We start from the raw sequence: 12,819 nt of genomic DNA, 5'->3' as shown, positions 1-12,819 counted from the left end.
GGCACTTAGTTACTGTATAAAACGTATTTGAGGAATTTTTTCATTAAATTCCTCTTTAAACTCCATTAAAGAATACTTTTTGTACAAACAATTGAATGTTATGCTACTATTTATAAAAATAAAATCAGAAATCCATTAAAAGATAAGTTCTCTATCATTTTTTTCAATTCACAAATGCACACTTGCATTGCCTACTAAGAAAGTTAGTACCGGTAGTCATCGGGTTAATAGACAAAGCAAAATCACTCGGATGTTTCCCTCCTGTGGCTACTGTTCGTTATTATCTGTCATCTTGGACTGGAAACATGTAAAGCATACTGGAAAGAAAGGCAAGAAACTAGATTTACTGGAATAGAAAATAATACAAATTTCATCTTAAATTCTATGCTGGGATCCTTGCTTTAAAGAAGCATTTTTGAAACACAATAAAATCAGTCAGTGGAATAAAGTTAGATAGAAAAAGAACTGACACTTCAATTTCACACTCAAATGTGGTTGAAGATGGAGATAATGGAAGTGACAGCCTAATCCATTATTTTGGTATAAATTTATCAAGAACATATTTTTAGTACTGTCTTAACCCTTTCACTGTGTAATTAAATTGAAGATAGAGATTGGTTGAAGATAGAGATAATGGAAGTGACAGCCTAATCCATTATTTTGGTGTAAATTTATCAAGAACATATTTTTAGTACTGTTTTAACCCTTTCACTGTGTAATTAAATTGAAGATAGAGATAATGGAAGTGACAGCCTAATCCATTATTTTGGTATAAATTTATCAAGAACACATTTTTAGTACTGTTTTAACCCTTTCATGGTCGACCCCAATCAATGTCATTTCTCCATCAAAAAAACATCACAAATTAGCAGAATATTTTGCTGTATTATAATAAATAAGGCACTTACATATATTGATGTTATGTCAACACACCTGGTGTCTGGCAGTCGATTCAAGCTTGTGGAAGGTTGTTACTTTCTGCTCTAGAGGGAATAATGTTTTGATGGTGATGGAGAAAAGTCAGTCTCTGCTGCCAACAACAATTAATCTTCCCTCAGCTGTAGTGAAAGGGTTAATTAGCATGAAGATTGTTTACAGGCCAGTTATTGTGTATCGTGAGCACATGTTCTCATGATCTCTCAACATTTCTGAGGTAAAGAGAAACCAGTTGCTTCCATACAATGTAGGTTGTCTATTGTTCTTACATCACTACTTCAAATCCTTAACTTTAAGTAATGGATGAGGATATATAAGTGAGAATTCATCTTGTGAAAGTTAACAGTAGTAAGCCTTCATTAAATGGAAAGCTTAATGTTGTGTATTATTGTGAGTGTAGTTTTACAATAATGCAAAATATAATGCTTTGGTCTATTAGATAATTTTTCTGAAAACTTGTTGATAAATTTATGTTAATAAGAAAACAGTTTCTCGTGCAAAAAATATTTAAAAATTAATGTTAAGTTCCTTCATAAAACTAGGTTTGGTGATAACTAAATATTTAGCAAAAGACTGGTTAAAATAGCCTCAATAAGACTAATAAAGTGTAAGAGGATTGCTTAGAAAACCACAATATTCATTTACTGTGATAAAATTATCTCAATTCACTTTAAGTTCAACAAGATTTTCTTTTATGGGAGGTTTAGGCAGAGTATTCAAGTAAATAAAAGTAAAATGGACAAAAACTGGCTGTATCAAAAAACTTGATGTTTTGAAAGTTCATTTGTCATTTTTCTGTGTACTTCATAGCTGTAGATCATATATTGTGTAATCTAATAGCCAGTGGCATGCAGAGGTTCTATGATGCCTGGGGCCTTGTACCTAAGACCTTGGGGAAGGGCGGAAAGGGTTCTACTATTCGATTTGACTATTTGCATTGGATGCCTCCCTCCCTCTGCATGCTACTGCTAATAGCCCATGAGCTTTTAGATGATTTTGCTTTTCCATGAAGTGAAAAAATTAATTTCATACCACTAGTCTATAATTTGCCATTAGATGAGTGGGTAATATAAAAATTAGGGTGGATGTGATGCTCAGCACAAGCTTTTCAGGCCCTTAACTGAATGGCTTCATGTTTTCATGGTGTGGTTTAACTGCTTTAGTATTTCTACATATCTAATGACTGCTCTCGAAATGTTTTATTCTACAGGCTGATTTCTTTAATTTATATTAAATTATAATAATTCATCTGTGATCAAAAGTTATTTATAATAAACTTGTTCTTACCAACTTCATAATAATTTCCAACACTAGCTATTATCACAGTGGCTACCATTAAGAAAATTGAAATACTTTTCAGTTTGCATAAGACCCTTGTTGAGACAGTTGTACACCACTAAAATCAGGGGTTTGATTCCCCTCAGTGGACACAGCAGGTAGCTTGATGTGTCTTTGCTCTAAACATACATACACAAAAAACAGTTTATTTAAATGATGTATTATAAAAAAGTACATGCTTTAAACTAAACAGTCAAATTTATTATTCTTTCTGAAGTATCATCTTTGTTATCATTCATGGTAATCTGAGGTATTTATTCATTTCTTTAAAAGGAACTAATTTGTCATTCACTAAGTACATTTCAGCTGACTAGATAGAGAAAATTAGTTATTGCTTCTCACTTATAAGAGTACTTCATTATGATTATACACTTTGTGAAAAGTAAAACAACGACAAAAAATAAAAAAGATAATGTATTAATCTTATTCACAGACTAGTAAAGTTAGAATTCATTTTATGAGTGTGATTTCTCATTGATCTTCAAACTTTAACTGAATATTACCAGTTAAGGACATTGACATTTTTGTAGTTTTATGATCAAAACCTAAACAACAAATGAAATTAACAATTGGTAGAGGGTATGATACAGTGAAAAGCTGTTTCTACTGCTGTACAATGCAGTATATATATATACAGTTGACAATTTTCTTTTCTCTTTTTTTCAGACTTACTCTGTAAAATCAGGTGGTGGGCTTTCACGTTCGGTAAGCTAAATATTTATATGCTCTTTGGAGGTGACAATTTCTGAAACCTTTACCAGAAATTTCACTTAATTGATATATAAAACTAACTAATTTTTGTACTTTATTAATAAGGTTATTGCCATCATCATAGTTAAGTGTCAACTGCTTGTTATTTTCAATATTATATTTAAGAATTTAAATCTGAACTTACTTTTGTTGTGTTTGTGTATTTAAAAAAAATTCTTTATTGATGTGCCTTTATCTTGATGATTTTTTGTTTTATTGCAAGAAAAATCACTTGTTTTTAACCAGTGTGATAGATTGTTTACATATTTATATGCAATGTTATATATTTTTTTTTCATAGTATGCACTTAAAATTAAGTACATATTCTTCTCAAGAGAGCCTGACATGGCCAGGTGGTTAGGGTGCTAGTTTGCAATCTGCGGGACATGGGTTCTAATACCCATCCCACCAAACATGCTTGCCCTTTCAGCCTTCACCCTTTCAGTCAATCCCACTATTCAATGGTAAAAGAGTAGACCAAAAGTTGGAGGTGGGTGATGATGACAAGCTGCCTTCCCTCTAGTCTTTCACTGCTAAATTAGGGACAGCTAGCACAAATACCCCTCGTGTAGCTTTGCACAAAATTCATAACAAACAATCTTGTGGGGGGGGGGGTGAGAAAGCAACTCTTGTGTTTTTATTTTTATCCTCATATATAATGATACGGCAACATACTTTTTAGTTTTTAAAATTTACAAGTTTCAAGCAATTTTACATTATTTAAAATTTATGAAATGTGTATCCCTACTGAATTTTCTCAGAAGAATTGACCTCTGTGGGATGACACATATCTGGTTAGCAACCTTGAATGCCAACTTGGGCAAGGTGAAAATACATTTACAATTTGAGCTGGTGATCAATTGATATAATTAATTACATTGATTAGTGTCATGAAACAGTCATCTAATCAAAATTAAGTGATTTCATTACATTTATGATTTCTCATTATTATTTTCAATTAATTAAGATTGTTTAGAATTGGATTGGCATGACTTGGTGATTAGAGGGGTTTACCTTGTGTTTTGAGCACACCTTTATTTTGCTGAAATTGTGTCCTGGTGGCAGTTTTGGCAGGCATTGGCACATCACAAAGACACAATTTTTTGATCATGGGGCAAATGATCGTAAAGCAGTATTCTTATACACTCATTTATGCCAGACTTTTAGCCATGTAATAAATTACAAATGTAAAACATGCTAATTAGTTTTCAGTAAATGATTACAAAATCAAGAAATTAATATAGTATTAAAATTTTCAAGTATTAATAATTCTATCAAGGTAAAAAACAAAAACACGGCATATACATTTCCTTTTACATTGTTGATTTGCAAGTGGGTAGACAAAATTGTAAATGCACTAATGCGACAGGAGTACACAAAAATATTTTGTCCCATATCTATTTAGTTTCTTCATTTCAGTAAACTGCTTACCACAGCATTTTGGGTAAACAGATTGGCTAGCCAGTGGGTGTAAAAATTTCTTAGGATCCTTCTGTAAGTTGTGGGTGGTACATCTAGCAGCTTCATAGGACTTTAGCTTGGAAAATGATATTTATTTTGTATTTAAAAGACTACCTTGCCTAAATATGCCATTATAGTGACCTCATTATTATTGTCACCTCATTTGTGAAAAACACGTTCGAGCAACAAAGGGCAAGCTGTGCTATATCATATATATTTAAAAATTAATTTGTAAAAATGTAAGCATTAATGTATAGTAAATTGTGCAAATATATATGAAAATGGAGTGTAATCAACATTTGTTCTTCTTTATAATTTTATTCAATATAAACTTTTTTCCCAATGGGTTCATGTATTTTACAAGACCTTGTAACCACTATGTAACCATTAAAAGGTATATGTACTATAAATTTGAAAGTACTTAATGTAGCTTCACAAAATTTGGTAAGTTTCAGTAAAAATTACAAGTCTTCTGTAGAAAACTAAAATCAGAATTGTTAATTAAGTATTTTAATTAAAAATGTGTCTATTATTATATGGAGCCAGAGTGTTTACTGCTCCAGGTGCAAAGTGACTTTCATGTTGAGGTTAAAAATACTTTTCATCATCTGGAAATTTCCAGATTTTATTAGCATAATCTCTGAAGTTTCCTAAATAAATATATGAACTTTATATTTTATCTGTTATGTTCTCTACCATAACTATACAGGGTTGTTCAATTTGACAGACCTCATAACTACCATATAAAATAGAAAATATATCTAAATTAACCCTTTTTTTGTTCTAGAATGACTGCAATTGTAACAGAAAACCATTAGTGTTTATCTTAAATAGCTTAAAGTTACGTTTATAATAATGAATAGAGAATACGCATGAAAAAACAAGAAATATAGTACTTACTTAGGTCTCTTTTTGACTTGACTGTCAATGAATCTTAGCCTACTTTTTTAAACTAATGGTATTACACTAAATAATTTTTTATTTAATTTAATAATACACCTAAGATCATAGAATACTAGCACACTAAAAACAAACACTGTCCTATAACTATCATAATTTTTCTGGATTTTTAACTGTGACTTAAGAGCTTTTAAAAGTTCTGAGCTCATCAATGTGATTCCCATCAGAACAAATTTGAAACTGAATGACAAAATAGATGATATCTTGTACAGGAAACAGTGCAACATAATATTTCGTTTGACAGATTAAAACTTTGACCTTCTGTTGGTATAAATAATATAGTTTAAAATATCTGAACTATTGACAATTTGTGAAAAAAAAGGATGTGACATATGGGTGTGGCTCCTTAAACAAATATGATTGAAGGCTATAAAGATTATGCTTTTCCTGAATAATATCTATATTGTAATAATTAATTTGCATTAAATTTCATATTTCTTGGAGGTGTGCAATTTTTAAAAATATGTCCATGTAAAATTAAGAGTTTAAAACTTGTATGATATTAAAATTTGATTTACTAACTATGTTTTGATGCCAAATTTACTTGTATTCTTTAATAATTCTTAAATAGTTTAATTAAATTTTATATGTAACTCAGAAAAAGGTTGTGACATGCAAACTTTGACCTACCTGATACAAAATGGTTAACTTGCTAACTTATCCCATGTCTCTAATAATTTATTGAGACAAAAACTCAAAATTCCAAAACTAGTACTTTCAACACACACTAGCTATCTTCTTTAGCATTTCCATGCATTCTGCGAAAGATATTCGCATACCACTAGCCTAGTGAAAACGTCCACCTTATGTAATCAATTTGGGCCACTAGCAGGAGGGCAACTTACCTCCACGCACACAAACTCCTTTATGCACTTGCACTCATGAATCTTCATTCTTCTCCTTGACACTGTATTGACTAGACATGTTTAAAATTTTCTTCTGTTTTCAATTTAATGAAATTTGTTGTACCTGATGATGCCTTTACTATCAAAACCATGGTTGTAATAAATAATGTATTTGTGAAACCTATAATTGTCATGTTTTTCCTCAATTCTGTAATTATGGAGTTTCACCAAGTACTGACAGTTTCAAGTATCAATTGTTAATGAAACTTTGATTTTTGTTTTCTTTAGCTTTTTTTTTTTCTAAAAGCTTTAATATGTTATTAATTACTCAAATAATGATATTTTATACTTAGTCCTAGTTCACACTTAGGCCTTATTTCTTCTGTGGCTTTTGGATACCCTTTCAAGGTCGTAGCAGCCATTGCTCAGTGTGTTTCATTGGCTGAAGTTCTTTCTCCTCAATTGTGAATGATATATTAGACTACATCCTTCACATACTTGCTTTGGTAGTACTATACCATTCGTTAAACAGCCTTAATCTTTCCATCTCTTAGGGATCAGGACCCTTACTTTCTCTTTTTCTTTCTAGTTCCCTATTTTTGCATTTTTCATCTTTTTCTCTTTATACTTCTGTATTCCCTCTCTCACTGCCACCTTTTATCTGTAGCACTTCTTGATGTTTCTGATACCATTTGTATTTGTTCATTTCTTTCTCTGTTTGGTCTGTTCTATTTTATCTGCTCTGTCACTCTGTACTCCTGCTGTCTGGACTTGTTGGGTTGGGTTACATTCCTCTTTACTGTACTCCTTCTCTCGTGTGTATGTATTATCCATCTGGTTCCCTTTTTTTTCCGATTTGTCTTTTTTGGTATTCTTTTTCCCTGGTGGCCTAGTCTGATACTGTAGGACTTCTATTCTCATTCTGTTCCTAGGTATTTCCCCTTTATTCATATTGCTCATCTACATCAGTCTCCTTCTCAATCAACCATTCTATATTTCAGGCCATCCTTTTCTTTCACCTTACCTATACCAGTAGTCTCATTCATCTCTCTTGTTGCCAGTGACTATCATACACGTACAATTCTGTGTATACCTTTGTCTTCTCCTGCTGTTCATCATGTACCATTTCCCGACCTTAATCTCTTATCTTGCGCCTCCTCTCTTTGCCTTTCTTCCCATTTCTCCTCTCTCTCTGATCCCATCTGTGGCTTCTTCACCCAGTCTGAAGTTGACCATGGTCAGTGTTTCAGGTGCCTGTTTGATCTCCTGATGGGTTTTGGCTTACACAGGTCGTTATTCTTTCATTGCCACATCACCTTTCAGTAGAATGTATACCAGTTCCCTTTTAGGATCTCTCTTTCATTCAACAGGATCTCACTAGGCAGCTAGTGTTGCCTCCCAGGTCATACTTATCTAAAATCTGCATCAAACCAAGATAGTGGAAAATGCTCCTACCATCTGTCCTGGCTATAAATTTGCCCACTATGAGATGGGATGTTCTGCAAAGCCACTTGAGGTTTTCTTCTGGTAGATGTATATTTCTATTATGCATTTCTTGTCCAACCTGGATCGGATCATACCTATTCGTGAACAAAGCCAGCACCAGAACAGTATTTCTGCCCACTTCCCTGGCTCGCATTTTGTGGCTTTTAAAAATAGGGTTTTACAGTCACCCATTGCACTATCTCCATTAAAAACCTTTCTGGACTGATGGGGATCTGGGCACATTGTCTGGGTCTCCCCACATGAAATCCTCCATTCTTCTTCTTCAAGTAAAGCACAGAAGACCTTTGCCACTTACCAGTTCCTAACTGCTGGGGTGATGGACCATGTGGTACACCAAAAGTATATTGCAGGTCACCCTACATATGTATCTATAATACCAAACCATTCAACATCTATATCTTACAGGTCTTACTCTTGCAGCTAATATCTTGCCAGCATAGTTGAGGTGAACACTATTACTTGTCCCTACTACATCATAAATATACCCTGATCTGGGAGGAGCCCGTAGAGATTGATGATCAAGTAGAGTTGTATAAATATGTTTATGCTTTAACTCTCTCAACATGGAGTCGGTCTATGTGACTGAGTCACGTGACCTTTTGTACTTGTTTAAAGTTGATATAAATTAAATTCTTACAACTCTATATATTGTGTATATCTTCAAGAAATTTGGCAGTCTTTCAGTCATATTTCTTAGTGAAGTATTTTTAATAAAATAAAATAGTTTTGTCCATGAACATATTGAGTATTTGTTTTTAATAGTCAGTGTGCAAAGCAATTTTCATGTTAAAATTAAAAATACTTTTCATCATCTCAAAAATCTAAAATTTCCTTTGTCTAATCTCTAAAACCTCCTAAATGCATTTCAAACTTTTTTTCACTAAATCCTTATAGTTTATATGTTATTTTCTCTACCCTATCTCAAAACGGGATTGGTCAATTCGACCAACCTTGTAACCTCCAAAAAAAAAATTGAAATAAATCTAAATTACCCTTTTTTTCTATCTAGAATGGCTTTAAATTGTAACATGAAACTACATATTGAGTATTTGTTTTTAATAGTCCGCGTGCAAAGCAATTTTCATGTTAAAATTAAAAATACTTTTCGTCATCTCTAAAACCTCCTAAATGCATTTCAAACTTTTTTTTCACTAAATCCTTATAGTTTATATGTTATTTTCTCTACCCTATCTCAAAACGGGATTGGTCAATTCGACCAACCTTGTAACCTCCAAAAAAAAATTGAAATAAATCTAAATTACCCTTTTTTTCTTTCTAGAATGGCTTCAAATTGTAACATGAAACTACATTCGTTTATCCTAAGTAGCTCTAAGTTTGTAATATTATACATCTATTTATAATTAAATTTTGTTGCTTTATTGCCGTTTGAACCGTGTCTAACTGCTATCCACACCATTATGAGTTGTACATCACTCGGGGAACATGCAGCTCACGTTATGCTATCGAATTACATTACCCACAAGCTGCTCGTGTGCATGCTTTATGAACCATTTTAATTATTATTATTACTTATTTTACCTAATTTAGTCTTAAATAACTTAGAAAGATCCATACTTTTAATTTTAGTTACTTTTATAATGATAAATAAAGAATGAATGTGAAAAACAAGAAATAAAGTACTTACCCAATCTTTTTTTTTTCTTGACCTCAATTGTCAAGGAGAGTTAAGCCTGATTTTTTTTAGTGATTATAGCAAAGCACTTAACAATTTTTATTTGATTAAATAATACACCAAAGAATATAGACTAATAACATGCAAAAAGTAGACAAATTCACTTACATCTAAAAATGTTTCTGGCTTTTTAACTATTCGACAAAGCCGTTACAAATTCATCCAAGCTAGCTGTTAACTTTTCCACGGGAATGATGATTCTAGTTGGAGTGAAATTGACGGTTATCTGTTCAGAACACAATGTTATACAATACGCCATTTAATAGGTGGAAACCTTGACTTTCTATTGGTTATAAGTAATATATAGTGATACATAAGATAGAACTATCAACGAATTGTGAAAGAGAGGATGTGGCAGGAGAGGTCTAATTTTCTCTTTGATAGCTCTGTAACCAAACAAAATTGAAGACCATAACAATTATGGTCTGTTTGAGCAATAGCAATTTTATAGAGAGTATTTTACATTTAATTTCGTACATTTTCAAGGGGTGATGGATAAAGTAGGGATGATGACATGCTAAGATAAAATGTATCGTGTGTTACGCTAGTGGAAATTCAGAATTTTTTTGTATATTTTCTTTTAGAATTAAGAACTTAAAACTTGTATACTATTAAAATATGGATTATTAGCTAAGATTTTATGCTATTCTAATTGGTATAACATAAACAAAAAGTAGCTTAATAAAATTTTGAATGTAAGACACTAAAACCTTATGTCATGCGCAGTAAAGGGTACCCGGGGTGATAGAGTTAAACCTTTGGCTTCCTGTCTCATCTTTTACCACTGAACCTATGTTCTTCTTTATCCTGATTGTACTATCCTGTCAAAAACTCTGCTTCACCTGAGGGTAATGTTTCCTTCACTCCTGTTTCTCTTCCTTCCATTTTACATATATATTCCCATTCTGATCATCTCTTGTGTCTGGTTGTGTCTTTAAAGTGTTAAGTGGCTCGTATACCTTTATACAGTTCTCGTTTGTTTATACACTGGAATCCTTCGGTTTTCCATGACCTTTCTTCTATTACCTTGATTATTTGGGTTTGGCAAGTCATGATCTGTGTAGCCTAATCTGACTTGTATCCCGACTCCTACTGCCTTTTCTGTTTCTCTGCTCATCAGATTTGTCACCTAACAATGTCTTTGGCTGCTGATTTGCATCATCCTTTGGAGGATATTATCCAGGCCAGTATGGGGACCACACCTTTTGTTTCACATTATCTGTATCGTCTGGCAGTTTCCTTCTGAGCCAGATATTGTCTACCTCCTGTTGCCATTCTTCACTCATTAGTTCATCTTTGAGTAGATAAGTGTCATTTTTCTTCTTTATTTCATAATACAGGGGCTTCCTTGCACTTCTTTTTCAGATACTACTCTGTGGCAAGTGGGGCCTGTCCAAGTATACAAATTCTTAAATCCACACTGTGCAACTGTTCCTTTGCTAGTGCTCACAGTTGAGATGGGATGAATCATGAGATCGCTTATAGGTTCATCCTCTCTGTGTTTTGCTTCATAAATATGTTTGTTCCAGGTGTTCACTCTCAAATTAACATGAGTAAAGTAGGAGGGGAATGATGCCCTTCCCTGCCGTTCTCTTGATTGTACAAGTTGGGTTCAGTCTTTCAAAATAAGATTTTGTGGCCACCCATTGCACTTTCTCAAGTGATGGGTTTCTCCAACCTCTTCGATGCATTCCCCTTCATATTCTAATGGAGCATGGAAGTCCTTATCACTTACCATTTCATAGCCATTGGGATGGTGGGCCATGGAGGCTGCTTCCTAAATGTGTTCAATTGAACATGAGAGTAGGGTGGCGGTGTTCTGCTGGTGTAGGTGGTGTGACTATCCTTCTGCTGCAAGATCTAATGTATGAACCCAGATGCCATATGGTGTGGACTAGGTTGTTCTGTCACACTTCTATATGCAATTCACACACACAAAAAACCCAACTGTTATAGTAGGCAATCACATGATCTTTCCTATGTTGTCTTGTGATAACACTGCTTCCATTGAAAAATTATTGGCAGCTGTGTCAACAAGGGATGAAACCAAAGTAAATTTCCATGTTACAAAACTTGTGTGTCCTCTGTTTCATGATACAATGATTAACATGACATTAACAGTAATTTATAACTACCTTTTTTAACATTTTTGCTATGGGCATCTTTTTCTGTGCATGTCACCATATTTTGGTGAGTTGCATTCAAAATTTAATTCAATTACTTTCTTATTAAGGTATATAAATAAATTTGGCATGAAAACGTAGCTAATTATCCAAATTTTGATATGAGTTTTAAGTTCTTAATTTTATAAGGCAATATTAAAAAAATCCTTTAGTATGAAAATTGTTATGTTTGATCTCTAGATATCCCCTCTTCTCTAATATATTTACCACTCATTTAAGAAGTATGAAATTTATAGTAAATTACTATAAAGTAATCATCGCTCAGGCAAAGCATAATTTTTATAGCTTTCAATCTTGTTTCGTTACAGAACCATAAAATAGAAAATCAGACCACCCCTTGCCATGCCCACCTGTCACATCCTTGCTTTCAGAAATTGCTAATAATTCTCTCTGATGTTTAATACTAAATTATTTGTAACTAATAAAAAACCAAGATTTTGATCTATCAAATGATATATTATGTTGTTTTCTGTACAGAGAATTATCTATTTCACTTCCAGTTCAAACTTTATTCCCATGGGAAATTTTTAATACACAGCTAGAAAGCCAGATAAAATTGTGGTATTTGTAGGACATTCTCTGCTTTTTGCATATCTTTAGTCTATTTTCTTTGGTGCAATATTTAATTAAATAAACAATTATTTGATGCAATTTTACCATTAGTATAATAAATGTATGGTTAAATTTCATCAACAGTTAACAGCAAAAAAAAGGCCCAGGCAAGTACTTTATTTCTTGTTTTTCATGCATATTATTTATTTATTATTATAAAAGTAACTAGAATATAAAAATTCAAAACTTTTTAGGTTAGATTAGACAAAACAAACAATGATAATAATAATAGTGAAAATTTTCACATGGTAAGCTCATGAGTAGCTCGTGTATTATATAATTTGATAGGGTAACAAGAGCTACATGTTCACCAAATGATTTACAACTTATGTGACACAAATATTAGTTTGACATGATTCAAAGGGCAATAAAAGTATAAACAGATGTATGCTGTTACAAGTGTAAAGCTGTTTCAGATAAACTAATGTAGTTTCATGTTACAATTTGAAGTCATTCTAAATGGTAGAAAGGTTAATTTAGATTTTTCTTTTGGTGGTTTTGAGGTCAGTCAAATTGGCCAACCTTGTACATTGTT

General features: G+C 32.6%; 1 protein-coding gene across 3 annotated transcripts in view; it reads left to right on the top strand.

Annotated features, from left to right (window-relative positions):
* LOC106458390 (serine/arginine-rich splicing factor 6-like) overlaps window positions 1-12,819 on the top strand; it is a 45,546-nt gene that overhangs the window by 21,620 nt on the left and 11,107 nt on the right. For all 3 annotated transcript variants that reach the window (XM_013917899.2, XM_022384580.1, XM_022384579.1), the window contains one exon: window positions 2,941-2,979. In XM_013917899.2, the coding sequence (XP_013773353.1) occupies window positions 2,941-2,979 (39 nt within the window). The remainder of the gene's footprint in view (window positions 1-2,940; window positions 2,980-12,819) is intronic.

Source organism: Limulus polyphemus, unplaced genomic scaffold (genome assembly GCF_000517525.1).
Source record: "Limulus polyphemus unplaced genomic scaffold, Limulus_polyphemus-2.1.2 Scaffold455, whole genome shotgun sequence".
Lineage (NCBI taxonomy): Eukaryota > Metazoa > Arthropoda > Merostomata > Xiphosura > Limulidae > Limulus > Limulus polyphemus.
This window is presented reverse-complemented; position numbering and strand designations above follow the sequence as displayed.